This window comes from Ctenopharyngodon idella, chromosome 15 (genome assembly GCF_019924925.1).
Source record: "Ctenopharyngodon idella isolate HZGC_01 chromosome 15, HZGC01, whole genome shotgun sequence".
NCBI classification, from domain to species: domain Eukaryota; kingdom Metazoa; phylum Chordata; class Actinopteri; order Cypriniformes; family Xenocyprididae; genus Ctenopharyngodon; species Ctenopharyngodon idella.
This window is the reverse complement of record NC_067234.1, coordinates 3,662,587-3,687,119: the sequence shown is the minus strand read 5'-3', so window position 1 is coordinate 3,687,119 and position 24,533 is coordinate 3,662,587. Positions and strand designations below refer to the sequence as shown.

The window sequence follows — 24,533 nt, the reverse complement described above, 5'->3', positions numbered from 1 at the left end:
TACTTGCCTCTGCTCTCTGCCACCTGGACCACCACTGCCTTCACCTGAACGAAACCTGATGATCACACACACACAGGAGAAAGTCAAGGATTTAATTCAGGTCAAGTTCATTTATAACTGATGGAGGTTTATAAATCATTTAATGAAGATGTTAAAAATAGATTCAAAAGTATAGTAATTACCTGCGAGACATTCTTGATAGTCGACTCCATACTCTAAAAAAAATAAATACATAACACTTGAGATTATCAGGGTAAAACAATTATGATGACTTTTTACTTTCAATTACATTGTTTACTTATGGGTTCTTATTGTTACATTTTAACATATAATTAGTAACTGTATTATTAGATTGGAAACAGATCTGTGGTTTCATCAGCAGGAAGCATCTTTAAGCACAATGTACTTCCCCTCTCCACCCCAGTCAGATAAATCATACAGTTTGATCTCACTTTATTTCTTTTTATAATAGAAAAATAAGAAGAAAGACAAAATATTAAATGTCATGGACGAATATTAACGGAGTAGTCCAATATTTTGTAGAGGAGGGTGACAAATGTAAAAATGACCATTTTCACCTGAGATTTGGAGCCAAATTAAAAATGAGGGGTAAAAAATGACTTTAGAAAAATGGGCGCATTATTTTATTTTACACAGAGATTGGTAGTCTGTTCGTAAAATCTGTTGACTCTTTGTTGCATTGTGGTAACTGTTCAAAAATGTGAAAAAGCACTTGTGTGGCATACACTTTGCATACAGCTGATAATTATTTATTTTAAAGAGGAATATCTGAACAATAAATAATGTTGAAACTAGAAATGTATCTTCTTTACTTTTATCAAAACAATTGCATATAACATTCCTGTCTGAGTACCATAAATATTGTTCCCTTTCAAATGGGAACTGGCACTGTGTCCGATGACACTTTGGGGAACTCCTCCAGCGCGACCGGTGTCTGAAGCATGTGATTCAAATGTGACAATGTCATTGGCCAGCAACAGCCTGTGACGTGGCTACGTGTGCGACCGTGAGTACAAGAGGGCACCTGTAGTACTGTCACACTTTACGTAACACACATAAATTGTAGGAATATGACTGATACTGATGAATAAATAGGTCTATAGAGTAAGGCTATTAAATAGTGGACCCAAACTAGTTTTTGTTAATACAATAAAGTTGGTAAGTTGGCATGGGCCACCGCAGTAATTTAAAAATATACAAAATAACACAAAGTGAAAATAAAGTGTAGCATTTTGGGGCTATGGAAACAACAGTTACCATGGTAAATACACAATAAGCTACTGACGAACTGTTAATGAAACATGGAAACTGCTGCTGATGAATAGAATGAACATTTTTGTGTGTGTGAAATGATTGTTTGTTCCTTACTGTTATTGTGAAGCGTCCTTGAGCTTGGGAAAGGTGCTATATATATTAAACTTATTATTAACATCATGCCTGCATGCAAATCCTTCCCAGCTAACACACGACATACTACTTACGTTATTTGTTGGTACTTTACTTTTATTTCTTGACTTACTAATTGACAACATAACTACGACTATGCATGCTTGTAGTTTCTCTTGCACTTTATTTTTGAAATGATATACAGTGTGTCGCCACTGCATTTGCTTGTGCAATTGAAGAGTGCATGCTACGAGCACAGTATAACGTCTGCCAGGACAGGAAAGTTTGGTTTTCTGAGGTTAGAGACTTTTTATTTCGTAACAAGCTACAAAAATAACGTTAATACTGAATCGGGACAACATGTTTTTGTCAGGCACTCCGCAACCCACTCAGTAGGGTTAAGCCATTCGGCAAAGTAGGCCCAGGCACACATAAGGGCTTTTCAAACTTGAAATAGTTAACCTTGGGTCATTTTAAACCCAGGGTAAACGGAGTCCAACCGTCTCCATTGACTTTGTATTGCGTGAGGCTGCCTCCTTATCATTTCTGACTTATTACAAAAAACAGAACAATGCCTAAAAGCTGCTGTGTGACAAGGTGTACAGCAAACAAGCTAAAAAACCCAGAAATAAGTTTTTATAAGCTGTCGACCCCAAAAAACGAATGTTTAAGGACACAAAAGTGGATACAGACAGTGAGACAGAGCACAACGGGTCATATTACTATAACAACTACATTGGAGGGGAACGTCGGGTTGACAGCTTATAAAACCTTAGTTCTGGGTTTTTTAGCTTGTTTGCTGTACACCATGTCACATAGCAGCTTTTAGACATTGTTCTATTTTTTGTTATAAGCCAGAAATGACAAGGAGGCAGCCTCACACTATATAGAGTCAATGGGGACTGTTGGATTGTTTTCCCCCCGGTGGGTGTGGTTTTCAGATTATGACGCGTGTCGCTCTTTCTCTATGCGTTCTCTATGGGTTCCGGGAGGGCTAACACTAATGTGCTTTCGTCATCATACGGAACCTTAACTTGTGCAGCGATTGGTGGAAATGTCTCTATTTATAATCTTTAAGCTAAAGTGACATCCAATAATTTCCTCAGTGCATAACCTACATTTCACAGACATTTTCTCCATCTGTAAATGTTAGAAAGTCAAGAAAATATTTCCATTTTGCTGTCCAGGAGACAGGAGTAGAAGCACAAACTTCCGTGAACGAGCGCCGCCGTGCGCGCCAAACAGACGGAGCGCAATAACTGACTAAAATAACTGACTAAAATATACATTTAGCTAAAATATTTGTTGTTGATTATTTGTTTTTGTTTGCGAACATAAATGTAGAATTTCAAACCTACACCTAAGTGTATTTTTATGATAGCAGTAACTGTAAAGTGATTATTGTAGGGTAATCATAATAGACTAAAAATTAGTCTGTGCTTTTTTTATTTTCAGTTTTAGTTTAGTGAATGTAACTTCTGCTTTAAAAAACATTATTTTGTTTTTAGATTGTTATGTCACAGTGTTAGAATGTAGGCCTCATGTAATTTGACCCCTTTTTTTTGCGCATAATATAACATAGACTACATGGTTACATTCATGTTTGCTTTCATAGCCTTCAATACGAACATTGTTTGTAGGAAAATATTGGGCAGGATATAAAATAAAAAAAAATGTAATTAAAAATCTTTTAATTAAATACAGATTTTATATCGCCCAGCTCTATGGCATGCTTTAAATACTGAATTTTCCATGTTTTAGATAAGCAGTAGTGATACATTGCATCACATTATTTAACAATTAGGCCATTCTGCATCTCTAATTCTTTTTTTTTTTTCTTTTATTCTTTTTCTTTGTTGCATCCTGATGCATCCGAGCTTTATAATGGCAGTAAACAGGGGTCACGAGTATGAGCTGAAGAAAGTGTCTCCATCCACATCCATTTATCATAAACGTGTGCTCCACGCGGCTCCGAGGGGTTAATAAAGACCATCTGAAGCGAAGCAATGCTTTGTGTAAAAAATATCCATATTTAAAGGCACAATATGCAAGATTTTTATATTAAAATATCCAAAAACCACTTGCACAGTGTTATATATTTCGTTCAATTGTGTGCTTACATTATCCTAAATGTTTCCAAGAATTTTTAAATTCAGAGAAATTCACAATTTTAAATTGTGAACGTCCCTCCCTTGTTGCCTGTCAATGACGTAATATCTGCGTTATCCCTGGTTTCCGCTTGTACTGCATAGTAACCATGGCAACAGACGTGGACAGCTGCGTAAGGTTTAGCGGCAAGCTGTTGTTGTTTCATTCAAACATTATAGACCATGGCAAGCAAACTTTGGGACAAAAGGAGAAATGAAACGAGAATCAATATCAATATATAGCTTTGCAACAAACTTTGACTTGACAGAGATGCCGCTCTTGCACGTTATTAGACAGGTAAGTAAATGTACAGACGAATTAATGTTATAGCCTATAGCTAACATTATAACATGATGAAATGTTAGAATATCATCAGTATGATATTCTAATGTTGATCTAGCTTACTGTTAGTCTCATACAGCCAACAAACTAATACATACAATAACATTACAACTTTCAACACACTCAAATGCAGTTTAATATGATAGTGTTACATTAGACCAAGTGAAACAGCGCTGCTTTACCTCACAATTTTAATTCGTCAAATAAACTGACCTGTATGAGTAGTATTTGAGCAGCTTTGAGCAGCTTGAGCAGCTTTGCGAGTAGTTCGGTAGAATGAAATGTCCTCGTTCCTTTATATCCCCTGGGACTCGCGTGTGGCACTGATAATTGTCTCCCATTAGCACGCCCTGCTTCATATCATGGTCATGTTAAAAACATAAATGCATTCACTCATCCATAAACAATATTTCCCCATAAACTTTATTAGATCCATCGGCATGATGACAAGTTCCATGATTCCACGCTTGTTCACTGCGTCATCAATGAAGAGGTTAGCAACCCCTAGCGGCGAAAAAAAAAAAAAAATACAAATTGTGCCTTTAAACAAGTTATGAAGTAAAATATCTAGCTTCCGCCAGACCGCCTTCCATACTGAAGTTACGAAGAAAGTGTAAAATGGCGTCATGTCAGTTACACTTTTTCCGTAAGTTGAATAGGGAAGGCATAGGACGTAGCGTGAGCTTTTTGAACTGCAAGAGATTTACACTTTCTTCGTACGTTGAATACGGAAGGCGGTCTGGTGGAAGCTAGATATTTTACTTCATAACTTGTTAAATATGGATATTTTTTTTACACAAACGCATTGCTTCGCTTCAGAAGGCCTTTATTAACCCCCTGGAGCCATGTGGAGTACGTTTATGATGGATGGATGTGGATGGAGCCACTTTCTTCAGCTCATACTCATCCCTGTCATACTCGTACTGATCCCTATCACTGCCATTATAGAGCTCGGATGCATCAGGATATTTAATATTTCTCCAATTGTGTTCATCAGAAAGAAGAAACATCTAGGATGGCTTGAGGGTGAGTAAAGCGGCTAATTTTCATTTAAAAGTTAACTAATCCTGTAATTTGTTTAAAAGCTTTATATATTAATGCATGTATTATATTTATATTAATTTAAAAGCAAAGTTTGCTATGAATTGTCAATTAATAAAATAATTATATGAATATATTATAAGAATTATACATTATAATTCGTATAATATAAATAAAATAAATAACTAGTAGCAAAGGATGAGCAATTTTGTCTCTCAATTTCTTTCACTCTAAACTACTTTAATTTGAAGTTAGAGATACAGGAGGAGAGGCTTTATTACATCAGATAAGTGCCACTTTGCTCACAGCTGATTGGTCCAATTTGGGTTTGTGACCTCAAACCTAGAATAAAACCTGCTCCAGAGCAGGTTTGCCATGTAGCGTCAGTGTCATGATTGGGTCCTCTGCACCAGATCTCCTGGGCCGCCAGAGGGAGCCCTCTCCCGAGTATTAGGTTCTATTGGACTACAATTCCCATACGCCCACATACCTGGGACTGATCACGCTCGCACCTGCCGCCAATCACCTCATTACCCATGCACTATAAAACACCCATTCTCACACAGCTCTGTGCGAAGTCTTGATCAGCCACGGTTATCATTTCTGAGCGGTCTTTCCTGTTTGTTTGCCTGTTATCGATTGGACTGTTATTCTGGACTGTGATTCTAGCTGCCTGCCTACTTGACTGCCTGTTATTGTTTATTCCTGCCTGCCGCCTGCCTCGACCTCTTTGCCTGTTCCAGTTTACCCTGTCTGCCGCCTGCCTCGACCCTCTGCCTGTTACTTGGTTTATGATTCCTGTATTGCCCTTGTTGTTGAAAAAACTGCAAATGGATCAATACTCTTCTGAGTCGTTACACATTGATTGGATGAATGCAGCACGCAACCTGTTTACATAAAAGCTCTAGCATTGCGCATCCTCGTATTGCCGACTGTACTATCGAGTTTATAGCCTACTGAATGGACATTTTGGACTATAAAAGTAAGAATGAAACGGTAAGAATGATGGGGGATCTGCACAGGGCCTTGCGCTTTAGGGGGCCTCGCAAAATGTGGCCCAGGATTTAAAGGGATTTCAGAGAATAAGATAGTAAAAAAACTAGAACTTATTGTAATGCATTTAAATTGTTTGTAAATAATGTTTTATTTTAAAATATGCACACATTCACTCAAACCGAAAACAGCCCTGTTAATGTTTCTTGTCTCATCACATTCAAACAAATTACATGAGTCAGAATTACATAAATTATAAAGGCCTATATTCACATCAAAATCAAAATGGCAACATTTGAAAAAAGTCACGTAGATCACTGGAGTGTTGTCGGTCGTTTAACATTTCCTTATGAAAAAGAAGTATATTTCAAGTTAATTTTATTAAGTATACTTAAGTAATGATCAAGTATGTTTTAAGTATACTTTATTTAGTAAGTATACTAATACCAATGTACTAGTAGTAAACTTGTAAGTGTAATAATTCAATACAGCTTGGGTCTAAATTTGTCCACTTTTTAGTATATAAAAGAATAGGTTTAAGTGTACTATAGGTGTAACAGTAGCAAACTTTAAGTGCACAATAGTTCACAACTACATTTCTCATTTGTACTGTGTAGCATCTGGACCAATCAGACAGACAATTATTCATTATATTTAATGAATTATCCAGAAACTCACTCTCTCAAAGTTCTGTGAACTCATCCCCCTAAAACTGCAACTAGCATCCCAAACGTAGCTAACACACAGGCAGAACCAGGTGTCCTGTTACAGGACACAGGGAAACTGATAAGAACTTTTATGATCAGAAAGAATTTTGCAGAGACTAGTGACTCTGACTTCATTCTTTCTGAGAAGGACAAATAAACCCTCTTAATCCTATATATTCTATATATAACCACTTGAGAAATGTATAAACATGTATCCAATTTTCCCATCTCATGACTTTCCTTTTATAGGGTTTATTCTATGTATTAATTCTCTTTTTTGAACTATTTTGGTATTAATGTTTCAGAGTTGAAAATTTATGGTTAACTAAAATCACATGGGTAGCATGTTTGGTATCGATGGACTCCAACTTCCGTTTCCTATTTGTTAATTAATGTTACATGTTGCTAACTCTGTGACACATTAGTATTATAAGAATCTAGAAGGTTCTTCTCTCATTCATCCAATCCAGTGTCTTATGCTAATATTCTGCCAAAGGCACAAAGAATCGTAAAGTTCCATACTCCTTATTGGCTCAGACACCTGTGATAGAAATTTTATGTCAACATGAAATGTACAGAAAATGCAGACTAAGGATGCTCAGGTCAAAGACCAGTCATATGATTAGCTTAGATCATTACAAACCAATCACCAGAACAAATCACAGTAAAGAAGACATTGATTTTTACTCAATTGTAAGACTTAAATGTGCATGTATCTTTCTATTCATTGAGACTCACTCTGTTGTTGTGACGAGTGGCCTCCCGGCTGTAAATAAAACTTCATTTCTGCAAAGAGCAACTTGGAAGTCGTGTCAGGTATATGCTACGCAGCTAAGGAATAGAAGTACTAAAGATTCTACGCTCAAAAGACCACAGCAGAGACAGTGATAGTGTTGGAAGACTATAGAGTCGCCCTCGGGGTGAGGCTGTAATACTCAAAGTTAGTATTAATGATCCTGTGTCAGACCAGCGTACACCTGAGAAGGACGGTGAGAGTGTATAGATGCTAAAGACCTGTGTGCTCATTTGTGATTGAGGTAGTGATAGTAGCTTCTTGACGGGAGGGGAATTACCTCGAAGTATTGGAAATGTATTAGAAGTATTCGAGAAGGGAATTACCTCGAGATACTGTAGTATTATATTGTATTATATTTAGGATGGGAATTACCTCGAAGGTACTGTTGTACTGTATTGGTACTGTAGTATTGTATTGTATTATATTCGGGACGGGAATTACCTCAAAGGTACTATAGTACTGTATTGGTACTGTAGTATTGTATTATATTATATTGACAACTGGAGGTTGTTTGAATTGTCAGTGGTGAAGTCAGATTAGTATTGGGAATTTCCACGACACACCTCAAGAGGGTGTGACATCTTCACCCTTTAAAATCACTGATCACAAGATCACAGACTCTCCTCTTCTCTTTTACTGAGAAATGCTGATGTGAAGACGATGCTAAGAAGCTAGAAGCTTCTAAGGAACCCCAAGCTTGTGCCAGGCTTTGGCCTTGTCCTTCCATTCACCAAAGATCCTCTGAATCAAACTGGTTCTTTCTCATCAAGACAACATCAGCAAGGATCAACTGGAGCCTCAACAAATTGCATCAGGACAAGTTTAATTCAAATGGGCGAGACATGCAAGTATCAAACTTAGTCTCAATATTTGATACATTAAGTATCCTTACCCCTTTTAAAGAAGGGCGCGTTAGAACTAAACCGATGGTTTGCTCAAGGCTGTTGATCTGCTGAATTTCAAACAATGCTGTAACTTCTTGCTTACCTATTCTACTTCAGCTCTCTCTTTCCCTTGGTAAACTGTATGCATGTATGTGTGTGAATGTTAGAGTAGTTTAAGTGTTTAGTCTAGTTAATAAAGTCTTGTTCATGTCACACGTAAAGTTGTCCGTGTTATATGCTCTCATACTGGAGTCCCTAATCGTGCCGATTTTGACTACATGCTCTGAGTAGTACTGTACAATAAGAATGTTATTTCCCATAACCTGGAAATGAACATTTCTTAGAATTAATCAACAATTAACACTGTGTGTTCATTGGACAAAAGGTTAATTGATTATAATATTAATTTTATTACATTAAGTTAATTTTATTAACTGACCCAAATATTTATAATTAATTATAACTAGTTATGATTAATTATTCATATTTCTTTTGAGCTATTTTGCTACAACTGCATCTGTACTACAAGTGTTTGCAACTTATAAGTATACTAGTTTATTATTTTAATACTTGTACACTTTTTAGTTTATGAAAGTACACTTTGAAGTATATACTCTTAGTAAACTACAGTGCCTGCAGAATTATTAGGCACATTGATTTTCTGATCATATATATATATATATATATTTTTTTTTTTTTTTTTTTTTTTTTACAGACACATCTTACCAATTCCAAACAACATTAATCTTAATAACTACTGTTAATTTTGTATTTAATCATTTATAAGTGACATATAATTGTTCATGAAGGCTGGAAATGAAAAACACCTTACATTCAGGTGTGCATAATTATTAGGTACGTTTTCTTTTACAGATAAAATGAGCCAAAAAAGAGATTTAACTCAGACTGAAAAGTCAAAAATTATTAAATGCCCATGAGAAGGATGCAATACTAATGCAATACTAGAAATTGCAGTTAAGGCATGACCATTGGACAGTGAAATGCTCATTGGGTCAGCAGGGTCAGACAAAAACAGGTGGAGAAGAAAAGACACATTTTAACTGCAAAATAATTAAGAATTAATGTGAAGAATTAAGTGTGAAACCATCAGGAACCCCACCATTTTATATTTCTGAGAAGTATATAAAAAGTAGACTGAAAGTATACTTTCTTATTTTTAGTTTAAAATAAGTACACTAATAGCACACTTGAATAAACTTCTTTTTTGTAAGGGTTCTATCGTAAAACAGTTGCCATTTATTATGTTTAGCTATAGCCTATACCTTACCTTGAACTCTTGCACCATTAAAATTGAAGCATCGTGCTGAGAATTCGCACTGTCGCACCTATCATTGGTTGAACCAGAAATTGACAAATATAGACCGCAATGATTGATGTATGTTTCGAACACGCCATAAAGCGAATTCCATCACACTCGCCAACAATCAGTTTAGCTGTACTTTTGCTTAACAACCGAACTCGCTGGAGTGCACACTATTGGGAATCTGTGTTGCAGTTTTGGCACATTTGTCAGAAGGAAACTGGGTCTAGAAACTGTAGCTAAAGACACAAGTCTCACCATGTATTTTATATCTGAGAATGCTGAAATTATTTTTAGATGATGCTATATAATTTTTTAGATGAGTTTTTCTTTTCGTGCAAACCAAAGAAAACATGAGGTATGAACTGAAACATCTAGTTTGTTTCTGCTAACTGGCTGTAAGGGCAGAATTTTCAAACCCAACTTTTGCCTATACAGCTCAAATGTAACAATGAGCAATTTGCAAATAAAATGATTTAATTTTTTAAATATTTAAGTAGCCTACTACTTAAGTCATTTATTTTTGTTGAATACTATGTTGACCTGTTATGATTAAATGTACAATTCAATGAACTGTATTTGAGTTCTACTTGTTTAGTATAAAAATAGTATTGGCCTAGATAAAAGTTTACAGGAAATGTATTTTGAGTATATATTATGTATTAAATATTATGAATTATTAAACTAATTATTAAACCGATCCTGACCAGTCTTCAAAAATTACACAAAAAGTTAAAATGTCAAATAAATTCAGAAACGTTAACTGCATGAAAAGTAAATAATTTTAATCTACGCATCACATTTAAATACGCAGCGCAACGCGAGACCGCCAAACCACCAAATCATTTCATTGCGTTTTTGTCAGGAGCAGTTGTGGTGCGTTGAGAGTTAAAGCGTGCAGAGAATCGGCAGAGAAATGTTACAGATGGTTTTATTCCATCTGCATGACACTGAAACACAAGCATTTCTGCACGTTCACATTTTTCCACCAAGGAACGGAACTGTCTGTGTTTTAGTGCGTGCACAATAATAAAACTAATGTTATGCCGGTTTATGCAATTGCTTCATGTTGCGTTAATGACAGATCATGTCAAGTAAAATGGAAGCAAAACATTCTTGATATTTAATGTTGCATCTGCTGGTTTTATTTCTTCGACAGCTTAAAGATTAATGCACATTCGTGTTATATAGCTACAGGCCATTTCACGTTTATTTTCACGCACCACTTACTGTGCCTATATTGAGACTATTCTCGGTCTTTTAATCCATATAATTTGTGCTGTCATTAATAGTTGTCATCCATGTCTGAGTGGTGGCGCAACAGGTAAGCTGAGTGCTCTTGTGCAACAGCGACCTGGGTTCGATTCCAGCCCGTACTGGTTCCTGCATTCAATATACATATACATATGTTCCCATTGTCTCACTGATGTTCACTGGATAAGTAAGTTACTTGTATACTGTGGGTGTCTGTAAAAGGCATATTCTTAAGCTGTGACTTTATTTATAAAGATTACTTTATTGTAGCCTATTTGAAGCACACTATAATGATGCCATTAGCACACTTCAAGTTAACTTGGAATGCCATTGCAATGTGTTTTAAAATCACTAAAAGTTTGTTATCAGTATAATATGAATGTATGTTCAACATTCTTACAATGTAATTGAATTGCAATTCTAATGTCACCAAAATACATTTGAAGTTGATGCTGAGTGAATTCTGCATTTCAAAACCTAAATACAAGAGTATATTTAAAGTTTACTTAAGTGTACTTGGAATAGTTCCACTTTAGCACAAACAAGTATATTTAATACAACTTTAGTTGAACTTCAACACTGCTTTTGGACAACTAAAATGCATTTAGTACAAAATTAGTTCCAATTTAGCAGACTTTAAGTACACCAATTTATACCGTGCCACAAATATATTTAATTATAATAAAGTACATCAGAATAAATTGTGCTTAAGTATACTATTTTTTCACTAGGTATTACATTCCAGAATGCAGTAAAAATAAAGAAACAGCAAACAAATCAAAACGGCTGAATTGCAGACCTGCAATTTTAACCAGTCTTACAGACACTGTCTAGACGAACCTCAATCTTTACTTGGACAGGTGCGCAAAAAAAGGTAGCATCCTTACATGGCACTGTCTAAAAAATAAATAAATGAGTTCACTTTACTTTCATAAAGTTATTCCAACTAAACGTAAAGTACAATTTCAATGTAAAAAGTCAATGTAAAAAGATAACTGAAAAAGTTAAGTTACAAGTTAAGTTTCCTTTTTTTTAATAGTGTAGTTTAGAAGTCTGAATATATAAATGTAAATATACATATACAGAGTTTACATTTATATATTCAGACTTATAACTATATATTCAGATTTATGTTCATATATTCTGATTTGTAACTATATATTCAGACTTATAAATATATATTCTGACTTGTAATATTCAGATTTATAACTATATATATATAATCTGTCAAAAACTTTTGCTGCTATTACAATGTAAACATGGTTTATGAGGACATTTTTTTTTAAATTAAAAAATGCAGACAGTTTTCTGTGATGGGTAGGTTTCAGGGTAGGTGTAGTGTAAGGGGATAGAACATACGTTTGTACAGTATGATTATGTCTACATTATGTCTATGGAGAGTCCCCGTAAACCACATATATGTGTGTGTGTGTGTGTGTGTGTGTGTGTGTGTGTGTGTGTGTGTGTGTGTGTGTGTGTGTGTGTGTGTGCGCGTGCGTGTGTGTATGGCCTCCTTTGGCCTTGATAACAGCTTGTATTATTCTTGCATATATATATATATATATATATATGTAAAAGTTTGTTTTATCAGCTTTTTAGAGTACACTACTATAAATAACTCAAAGTTCACAGATGGACTCAAAGCCACAAATTTTAAAATCAATACTATAATGTTCCCAGGTAGAATTGTTGTATACTCACCTATTGTCGTTTCTGGATTGGAGATCTGCAATGCGGTTCCTGGGAAAGATTTGAGTGATTTAAAACAAAATATTACTGAAAGATACCAGAATGTTGTAATGCAGTGTTTCTCAACTCCAGTCCTTGGGACCAACCTACCAGAATGCTTTAAATGTCTCAATAATTAAAACACCTGATTCAACTCATCAGCTTCTTAGTGTGTTAAATTATAGGGAGACATCTAAATCATTCTGGCAGTAAGGTCCTGAGGACTGGAGTTGAGTAACACTGTCATAATGCATTCTCAAATGCTCACTGTATAAGTACAGTGTTTTAACAGAATAAGAAAAATTCCTGCACCGATGTGTATGTGAAATATATATTTTTTTTTTTGGGTGCATAGATTCAGTTTACAAAACATCAAAAAAAAAAAAACCACACCAAACTAATTCAAAGTTCAAGATCCATTGAAAATTAGTAATAAGGTGACAACAGAATACCAGAGAGCACTAACAAAAGAGTGAAAAAACATTTCAGTTCATCTTGGACCATATTCAGTACTTAAAATTAAAAAAAAAAAAAAAATAGATAACTGCTTCTGTTGTCACTTAATATGAAAATCTTTAGTAAAATACTACTTTTCAATAGATCTTGAACTTTTAATTTAATGTGCAGTTTCCTTTTTGTGTGTGTTTTAAAAGAAACCAATTATACACAAAATTACGAAATTTACTCAAATTTTAAATTTACTCAATATAAGGAATTTACTCAAATATCAGATATTTTCAGGAATGCAGTGCTTAATATTACTCATTGATATTTATTATAAAATCATATGCAGACTCACTTATATCTCTTGACAACGAAGAAACACAGTAATCCAACCAAAAGAGCAGCTCCAAGACCAGAGATGGTTGGTATGAGGATGTGGTTGAGAGTTGCTTGTTCTGGTTAAAAAAAAAAAAAAAAAAATCACTTAATTACTTAAAATTATCACTTATAACAATATATACATATAAGAGTTTTATTGTTATACCTTTCACAAAGATACGCTGTGTGGCTTGCATTTCACCCTTGACACTCCCGTGGTACTTGACTGTGCATGTGATAGAGTTGTGATCATCCTCTTTTGTTGGGATGAAGGTAAGCAGAGATTCTGCTTCCCATTTTCCATGACCAATTTCCTTATAGCTCATGGTGGGATTTCCAGAGTGGCTCCAGCTGAGAGTGGGCTGATGGGACGGACAGGTGTGCCGGACAGAGCATTTGAAGACTGCTGGGTTGACCCTCTTGCACAGCCGTCTCAGCCTGCAGCTCAGGTTTTGATGCTTGCTCTATACATATTTTGAATGACAAAACATATATTTCACATAGTAAATTAAATAAAAAATTAGCTTATTTACTAATTATTTAATCACAAAAACATAATTTGGACTCTTTCCATTTTTTAGTCTGCTTTCTTATTTTGTACCCTATTTAGGTGTTGTAATTATAGGTTAACAGCTCAAAAGCACACTTACCAATCATATTAATTGTCACACAGTTATCCACAAAGGAGTATTTGTCTATTTTAGATGTCTCTAATTCCACCCTGAAACAATACGGGCCGTTGTCATGGTTTTTGACTTCATCAATCTCCAAGGAGCAGTTTAAATCACCCAGTGACCCAATCAGTTTTGTACGACCCTTGAAATTGTCTAGAACCCTTGTAGGATCACTGTGATAGATGAAATCCTCCCATTTGTCCTTCATGTGCCACATGCCTTTAATACGACTGGAGGGCTGTTGTTGAGCAGGGTATTTGAATGAACAGGGCAACACGACACAAGATGAGACCAGAGCCTCCATTTCAGACTCTACCTTCACCTTCCAAACATCACCAAACACGACAGCACAAACAACTGTAAAATAATAATAATAATAATACAATCAGTGAAAAATATACACTTAAATTTTTAATAGAAATATATTTTTTAAATAATCTTACAAAAAATAAAAATCATTTATTCATATAATGTATGGAAATAATGCTTTAAAATCATACCCTGAAGCCAGCAGAGAAGAACTCGTGCCCGTACACCCATGCTGGACTGGACTCTAGAAACTGAAGAGGCAAAAACACAGAAATTGATCAAAAAAAAAAAAAGTTTACTGATTACTTTGCGCATACAACAATCTTTATCTAGGGCACTGGATAGGCTTCAATTATAGTGTTCATATATATCTACCTGAGATTTTATTGATCATATTGATGCAAGTAGAATCAGTAGACAAGGTTGTTGGACACTGATATTTGTTGATAAAGGAATAACAAATTCAATCAATCATTACTTGAAGCAAATACAATGATAATACCAATGAGATTTCATAAGTCAGAGAGTCAAGACAGAAGGGAAGTATGTACAAGTCTAACATAATTCTAAGATTAGCATTAGCAATACTGGACAAACCGAAAGAAAAAGAAGATAAAGATAGATATGGGCCTCGCCTCGCTTAAGAGGGCAAGTGCGAAGGTTTTCTTTTTTTTTTCTTTTTTGTTATTGTGGTTAATAGACGACCTGTTTCAGTTCTCTAGAAATATGCATGTGAGTAAATTAAGAGCAAAAGGACCTTTACATCTGCAAAAAATAAAAAAATAAAAACAATAGTAATAATAATGTGATACATACGCATCTAATATAAATCATACACTAGATAAATATCTTGCTACGGAAGCCCTAAACCTACGGAAGCCCTAAACTACGGAAGTCCTAAACGGCCACGGATTATTATTTTTTTCTATCTTGTTTTGTCGTGATCACGACTTAATTTTCTCGTGATCACGACTTATTTTCTCGTGATCTCGAGATAACAAAAGTTGTTTTGTCGTGATCACGACTTAATTTTCTCGTGATCTCGAGATAACAAAAGTTTTTCTCGTGATCTCTGCTGTAATTACACAAATGTGCCAACAGGTGTCAGTATATTACCAAATATAACTGATGATGTGCAGTAAATTTCCATTTTACTGTATTAGTTCATATTGGCCCAGAGTGTACGAGTTTCGGACAGAGAGAGTCTTCGTGATCGCTTTATTTTGTGCAGTATTGTGTGCGTTAAGTAATTAACTTAACTGTTAAATGCTTGAATATGATTATTTTGCTTGAAAGTGTATCTGTTATCGTTCTGACTAGTGCATGACTCACCACAGTTTCACGACCGCAATAGTTCGGTGTGATACTAAACTTATTGCTTATTAAAGCTAATTTTGATGTCACTGTATAGTATTCTGTTTGCACCTTATTGTGTATCTTTAAGACGCCATTTTAATCGTCGCAGTTTCAGTGTTCGTTCACTCAACTCAATGTATATTGATAAGAAATATGATTTATAGCCTATGTCATTTAATTCAGTGATAGTGTGTAACCTATTTTCTACATTTCTTTGTTGGAAACAACACACATACATAAACACTCTTCTCAAACAGCCTCCCAAGATTGTTTTAGCCTATATCAACTGGATTAAAGTTTTGTTTTTTGGAAATCTGGAGTATTGCACCTCTTTTTAATGGAAGCTGGAGGAAGACAGTTTAATGATATCACAGCCTATCCTACATGACGAATAAAAATAACAAACACATTATGTAATATAATTTTATTTCAAACGAATGAGGAAAATAAAGTGGGTTTAATCGAATAATTTATAGAATTATAGAATAATCTGGCATCTTTCTGAAGGTACTCTGGCTGCGCTTGAGATGTTGAATGCTCTGTTGATCATTAAACATGTTAATTACACAAATAAAATGTTTAGCGTACATTTATTGAACAGTGATTGATTAGCCTATATGTATTTATTTATTGTAAACTTTATTATTAAGTGAAATAAACATTTTGCTGAAATATCCACAAGATATAAGAGCGCATGATTTATCCGTCGATCAGATGCGCGTGAAAGTTGTGTTCGTTACTATAGCAACAGTAGAATCCGGGTACAGTGTGTTTCAGAATCAATCACTGTAAAAAGAACTTTTATGTCGAGATGACGACAAAACAACTTTTGTTATCTCGAGATCACGAGAAAATTAAGTCGTGATCAAGACAAAACAACTTTTGTTATCTCGAGATCACGAGAAAATTAAGTCTTGATCACGACAAAACAACTTTTGTTATCTCGAGATCACGAGAAAATAAGTCGTGATGACGAGAAAACAACTTTTGTTATCTCGAGATCACGAGAAAATAAGTCGTGATCACGACAAAACAACTTTTGTTATCTCGAGATCACGAGAAAATTAAGTCGTGATCAAGACAAAACAACTTTTGTTATCTCGAGATCACGAGAAAATAAGTCGTGATCACGACAAAACAACTTTTGTTATCTCGAGATCACGAGAAAATTAAGTCGTGATCAAGACAAAACAACTTTTGTTATCTCGAGATCACGAGAAAATTAAGTCGTGATCAAGACAAAACAACTTTTGTTATCTCGAGATCACGAGAAAATTAAGTCTTGATCACGACAAAACAACTTTTGTTATCTCGAGATCACGAGAAAATAAGTCGTGATCACGACAAAACAACTTTTGTTATCTCGAGATCACGAGAAAATTAAGTCGTGATCAAGACAAAACAACTTTTGTTATCTCGAGATCACGAGAAAATAAGTCGTGATCACGACAAAACAACTTTTGTTTATCTCGAGATCACGAGAAATTAAGTCGTGATCAAGACAAAACAACTTTTGTTATCTCGACATCACGAGAAAATTAAGTCGTGATCAAGACAAAACAACTTTTGTTATCTCGAGATCACGATAAAAGTAAGTCTTGATCACGACAAAACAACTTTTGTTATCTCGAGATCACGAGAAAATAAGTCGTGATCACGACAAAACAACTTTTGTTATCTCGAGATCACGAGAAAATAAGTCGTGATCACGACAAAACAACTTTTGTTATCTCGAGATCACGAGAAAATAAGTCGTGATCACGACAAAACAACTTTTGTTATCTCGAGATCACGAGAAAATTAAGTCGTGATCGCGACAAAACAAGATAGAAAAAAATAATAATCCATGGCCGTTTAGGGCTTCCGTATCTTGCAATAATCAATAAGCAATCAAATATAAATAATGGAAATTAACTTTAATAAATAACTGTATCCGTATACTAAATGATATTAACAGAAGAACATATTAAATAAAGCAATACCTCTTTGTATGTATATTGTATTTTCTCATTCATAAAATTTCATATACACAGACATTTCTTTTTAGATCTAAATATTATCACTATGCTTAGAATCAGGAATATTTTTCATTCATTTTATCTTGATAATTATTTTTAAAAAGAAAGGGAGCCTACCTTATTTTTCAGAGTGTGACTGGTGTGCCTTTACTGACTGACTGACTGAATGACTGAATTCTAATGCAAACCAGAGATATTGCTTAAAAAAAGAACAGGAAGTATATTGTGCCTCACAGACTTCTGAGAATTCAGACCTCTATTTCATTTCTCATTTTCTCTTGAATCCCTTGAGGACGCTGGACATCAGAGTGAAGATCAGATCTAGAAGAGAATGAATGTTTATTACTTGATCAAAACAAACAGCAATATGCATCTTTAGGTGGTTTGACCAAAGCAGAATTCCTATTCTTAGCTGCTTTACTACACCTCCCATCACAAGATTTCCATTTTATCTGGTATCTACAACCAGTCAACACTGAATTTTCTCTGACATCCAAAATCAATCATTATGTCCTCTAGCAGTCCAAGAGATAGAGAAACAGCAGGAATCAGGAGATGAAATGATAAAAATGAGCAGACTTTGTCTGACCAGAACAGATTCAACAAGTTTTCTTTGTAAATTACTGCTTCACAACATTGCCCTGTGATGTTAAAAACCTTGAAATGGAAAGAACAAAGTAAAGAGATTGAAAAAAACAAAATAAAATAAATATGTAAATGAAGTACAACAGAATTACTCTGTTTGCTCTCTTGAAGTCGCACACACAGGCTTGCCATTAAAAACTCGAGCAGGATTACATTCTCTTCACTACAAAGACTTAGTGGCATAATTGGACATTTGAAAAGTAAGATTTTCAGTTGATATTGGACAGCGGTTACTGCAAACACTTTTACATAAAGGAGTCATGTATGTGGTCATCTCATGGACCTTAAATGGGCTCAGGTTCGCACTAAAGTTTCAAGGAGAGACGTTTGACATGATATGCAGACTGACAATCAAAACTTCCTAGCATTCTTAAGATATATGGGTGTAAATAAGAACATTTCTTTATTGGTATAGGGGTGGGACTACTTCTGCTTGTCTTCTTTCTTCAGAAACTGTATATATCATTCAGTTTGTGTTCAAAATGAAAGTTGGCATGAAACGGAAGTTGAGATAGTCTTTTCTTCCCTATTGTGATGTATATCTGAGTGAAATGGCTTCCTCTATCAAGAAAAAATGTAGAGCGCGACTTAATTTTTTTCCATCTGGAATTGATTGGATGGTTGGATGGTTGTGGTTTGCTATTGCTGTGATCTCATGTGAGTGACAGGCTGTCCCGCCCTCATGCCAGTAAACATGTCATTAGAGAAGAGATGTCGCACCAAGACAGAACCTGATTTCACTAAGTGCAACATGTTCCTGGATCAAAATCTTTGTCAAGTTTAGGCTTACGACGAGGGTTAGGTGCTTCTACATCAGTGTTGTTCACCTATCATTTACCATGTTATGGATAACATATAGGTAGGGTTCAGGGGCGTTTCCTCCGAGGAGGCAAGGGAGGCAGTGCCTCCTCAAAAATAAATAGGATGAGAAAATAATCCATATTACATATAAAACAACACAAATATTACAAATTGACATTAAAAACAGCGACACCTGCAGGTAAAGTTACAGCAGGAGTCATGCCTCCCTTTGCTCTCATAGAAAACCATAGAAAACCATCAGACCCCCGGCGTGCAGTGGGTTTTGTGGGGGGTAATTGAGAATGAATGGGGGAAAGTCACGTGAGAGGAGGCAATGTCTCCATCGCGCTATGATTGGATGTAATTGGTTATGATTGGATATGATTGGTTTGTGCGATAAATCCCGCCTCTTATTTACATGCACGTTCCGCGCATCAGTTTGAATGAACAAATGATGGCGTCAATGGGAAGACTAAATGAAAAGTAAGTAAACAGATCACCCAGTTAGATATCACTGCTTTATGTCACGTCAAAATCAAACTTGAAATGGACTGAAAACACGATGACTGCGGGGGTTTTTAGTGCAATCAGCTTGGTGAAATTAAAAATACAATTTGTGTCTGTGACAGACGGTGTTTATGGAGCATGACTGATGATCCAAAATAGCCTAATTTGACTATTAAAAAGAAAAACATCCATACACAAATAAAATATATTGTTTAAATTATTATTGCCTTTAGTTATTATTTTGGAATGAATGTAGAAATGCTTAAAACACTAACTTGATGAGATTGACTTGGTTTTGATAAATAGAACATTTATTACAATACATTGTTAATGTAAAATTACAAAATAGAATTGTATTTGGTTTCTTTTTTACTTTTTTGATGTAATGTAAAGTAATGTTCATTTAACAAGGAAGATGTGTCAACGTTAAGAGTAATGCACATGAATTTACATTGATTCATAAATAAATAAAAAAATTTGCCTCCTCATTTCAGAACACCACTGCACGCCACTGGTAGGGTTAGGTTTAGGGCTAGGGATATGGTTAAGAATAAATTTTCGCACAGGAATGTTGTTCCAGGATCAACAAAATATGTTGACCCAGGAACGTGTCTAACTCAGCAAAATATACATTTTTTTCAGGAAAATATGTTCTATGAGTCGTTTCAATAACATCCACACAGCTCCTCCTGTAATCAAACTCTGTCAGAAAATAGGATATCTGACTGTGATAATTAGAGATTTCACCACATCTTCCCACATCTCACTATATATCATGGGCAATGGAACATCAAGGCCTCGGTTGACTCAGGACCCAGGAAGAAATATTCAGAGAAATGAAAAGCTCACTAAGGATGTCCCAAAAGACAACGTCCCTTTCAAGGGTGCCCTGGGAAGAGAAAAGCATTGGAAAGTACTGTTAAAGAAAGAGTGCAGTGTGGCAAAACTAGAGGAAATCACATCTGTTACTGCCATCTGCCATCAGCACTGGAGCCTGAACAGGAACAATTTTCAGTGCAGAACTGGGAAATGTGCAACCCTGCCTTTGTGAAGGAGAGCAATCCATAAAGCCGTGAGTATACTGACCCCTAGTGGAGAACGTCAGGACCTCTTGAAAATGAAGCTTCAGGCAGGTGTGATTTATAACATACAGTAGTCTGTTTCTTAATTCAGAAAAGTATGCTCCACCCAAATTTCTAAATCATTACTGAGTAGTTCCTGTTTGTCCTTAAAGGGTTAGTTCACTCAAAAATGAAAATAATGTCATTTATTACATACCCTTATGCCGTTCCACACCCGTAAGACCTTCATTAATCTTCGGAACACAAATTAAGATATTTTTGTTGAAATCCCATGGCTCAGTGAGGTCTGCATAGCCAGCAATGACATTTCCTCTCTTAAGATCCATTAATGTACTAAAAACATATTTAAATCAGTTCATGTGAGTACAGTGGTTCAATATTAATATTATAAAGCGACAAGAATATTTTTGGAGCGCCAAAAAAAAACAAAATAACAACTTATATAGTGATGGCTGATTTCAAAACACTGCTTCATGAAGCTTCGGAGCGTTATGAATCAGCGTGTCGAATCAGCGGTTCGGAGTGCCAAAGTCATGTGATTTCAGCAGTTTGGTGGTTTGACACGCGATCCGAATCATGATTCGACATGCTGATTCATAACACTCCAAAGCTTTGAATATTAATATTGAACCACTGTACTCACATGAACTGATTTAAATATGTTTTTAGTACATTAATGGATCTTGAGAGAGGAAATGTCATTGTTGGCTATGCAGGCCTCACTGAGCCATCGGATTTCAACAAAAATATCTTAATTTGTGTTCCGAAGATAAACGAAGGTCTTATGGGTGTGGAACGGCATGAGGGTGAGGAATTAATGACAGAATTTTCATTTTAGGGTGAACTAACCCTTTAAAATGCAACTTTCCCTTTTTCATTGTCAGTGCAGTAGCCATTAATTTTGATGAACTGCATTTCTGCAAACCATGTCTGTCACAAAGCCAAAGCAGCATTTCAAATATGCATTTTTTTTTTTTTTTTGTATAAAACTATTGCGTAAAATAATATCCAAGTATACTGTGAATAAAATAAAAAGATGCAATAACCACTCATAAAATTGTATTGCATTAGATATCAAACCATGTATCTGCAAACAAATGATGCTAGACTTTTTGCACAACTAACTTTCCTGATGCCAATGTGATTTTAATTAATGTATCTTTTTGTACAGGTACAAGATTAACGTTAATGATTCGACGTTAAATGTTTCATTAACAAAGTTTGGGATGAGCATGTGCAAATGATCATTAATTACTCATCCTCATATTGTTCCAAACCTGTAAGATTTCATTTATCTTCAAAACACAAATTCTGTCCCTCCATTGACAATGCAAGCAACTACAATTTTGTCACTTCAAAAAGTTCATCATACAACTAATCCATATGAATCAAGCGGTTTAGTCCAAATTTTCTGAAGACTCAATCTCTTTATATGATGAGCAGATTGAATGTAGGCTTTTATTCACATATAAACATTGATCAGCGAACACAGACAGAAGGTCAAACGTACTTGCTTGAAGCATGAGAATGAACCTCATTGGTTCTTACTGAAGCTTGAACATTCTGTGTAACACGAGACTGAACCTTGTTCAGCATGCTTGAGCTTCCATTTACCACAACTGATGTGTGAGCTGATGAATGTTTTTAGCCAAAATCAATCGGAAGTGAGCATTACTATGCCCTACTCACTCTGAAGAGCAGAGCCCTTGAAGTGGGGACTTAAGTTTGGGGAGCAGGGCACTTGTGTGTCATAATGAAACCATTTGGAACACACTTGGCGAAGGGAGCCATAGATATATATACGTAGATTCCACATTCGACCACTCCAGACACATCGGCGCACCTGCCATCTAGGAACGGTCAGTGTGTCGTCACTCACAGTATGAATCAATGATGCCACAACATTGCGCATCATCTGGTTGTGAAACCATTGAGATTTCAGTTCCTGAAATGGGATAACCTTTCACAGGTGAGAATGTGTTGGTTTGTGTACAACGTATGAACTCAATATTAAAGTGACAACACACTGACCGTTCCAAGATGGCAGACGCACCAACGTGTCTGGAGAGGTTGAATGTGGCATCTATGCATACATATCTATGGCAACAACAGGAATAACTTGTTTTAGCTGTTAATATGTTGCAAATAAATATAAATTTTATAATCAAGTTTTTAATACATACTTTCATCTCTTCTTTTAACCCTGCAGGTACAGTCACATTTACCTACCGTATCTAATATTAAAAACATATCTTACCTATGAAATGTATTTCTGAAATGCATGACGAAAATGTGTGCAATAATATCACAACTAAACTAAACAACTTGAATTAATCTGATAATACGTTAACTCAAACTCTCCCGCCATATCTAGCTTTAAAGTGAATCGCAAGGATTCACCATTCAGGTCACATGACCATAAATGATAAAATTACTTCCTTGAAGAGACCATCTCATGTACCCTTTGCTAACGGACTTGTGGAAGGGCTCTTGTAGCGAATTAACTCAAAGGGGAAATATTAATAATTATTCATAACTCATTATGATTATTAATTATGATTAATTATGAATATGTAAATCAGTTAATCAGATTAACTGGATGTAGCTACATTAAGATTAATATTACAATCAATTAACCTGTTCGTCCAGTGAACACTCAGTGTTGATTGTTTATTAATTCTAAGAAATGTTCATTTCCAGGTTATGAAAAATAACATTCTTATTGTACCGTGCTACTCAGAGCATGTAGTCAGGATCTAAATCACTTAAGAGGCAATTTATTAGCAGACGGAGTCAGAACCAAACATGTATTGTGCACAATCTTTATTAACTAACTCACAAACACATAACTAAACTAACAAACACATAACATACACGCAGGTCACACACATACGTAGGTAAGAATGAGCAATGAAAGAGTTGAACCGGGAATGGAGCTATAGGAAAAAGTCAAAGACAATCTGGAAAAGAATCATCAGGTTCCTCAGTAATAAAACACCTTTGCTGACAAAGGTAAGTTTTACAAATCAATACTAAACTGCTGTTTAGTGTTCAAATGTACGATACTTGCAAGATGCCTTTAGGCTGAGGAGCATCGGATCTGCAGACTGGGTTGTAATCTTGATGGTTCGGTCCGAAGTTGTTGCCAGTATCTTCTGCGTTAGATGAAGTACTATGAAACAACTTACAGATGAGCACATGGCCGGGTTGTAGGCCGAGGCCTGCAGGCCTGCAGCAAGAAGGGGGTCTCTTCAGTCGTCCAAGAAGCAAAGAAAGAGAGGGAGTGGCATTGTTCACTGGCTTTTAACCTCTGGTCAAAGTCACACCTCTTAGTTGTTGACCAGATTCTTGTAATACTGATGTGTTGCACAGGTATGGACATACCGCATACACAAGCATTTAAATCTTCTCGATACAAACCCATAGACACTAAACATGGCATAATTGAAGTTCTCTTAAATGTATCATAAAACATGTGAATACAATGAGTGCAATACAACAACAGCAATAATGGATACCATTTCCTAGGGATGTGCATGTTCATTTATAGAACGGTCTGTCTATAAATTAATGCAGGAGAGTCTGTGTTCTGTGGGGAAAATGCAGGAAAGATGCACGTTTCTGTGTCTCTTCTCTGCTCTTCCATGTGGCAGCCACATTCTTTGCGCAATAAAACTTGTAACATAGAACTTTTCGGG

At 35.4% G+C, this 24,533-nt stretch overlaps 1 protein-coding gene across 5 annotated transcripts in view; it reads right to left on the bottom strand.

Annotated features, from left to right (window-relative positions):
- LOC127496305 (sialic acid-binding Ig-like lectin 14) overlaps positions 1–24,533 on the bottom strand; it is a 139,998-nt gene that overhangs the window by 65,694 nt on the left and 49,771 nt on the right. Inside the window, exons 1-3 of one of the 5 annotated variants that reach the window (XM_051864193.1) lie at positions 17,918–17,997; positions 14,618–14,677; positions 14,094–14,474 (exon numbers count right to left, since the gene is read on the bottom strand). In XM_051864193.1, the coding sequence (XP_051720153.1) occupies positions 14,094–14,474; positions 14,618–14,657 (421 nt within the window). In that variant the 5' untranslated portion in view covers positions 14,658–14,677; positions 17,918–17,997. Of the gene's footprint in view, positions 1–14,093; positions 14,475–14,617; positions 14,678–14,801; positions 14,836–17,917; positions 17,998–24,533 lie in introns of those variants that run through there. The other 4 variants (XM_051864191.1, XM_051864187.1, XM_051864192.1 and 1 more) reach the window with 4 other exon arrangements.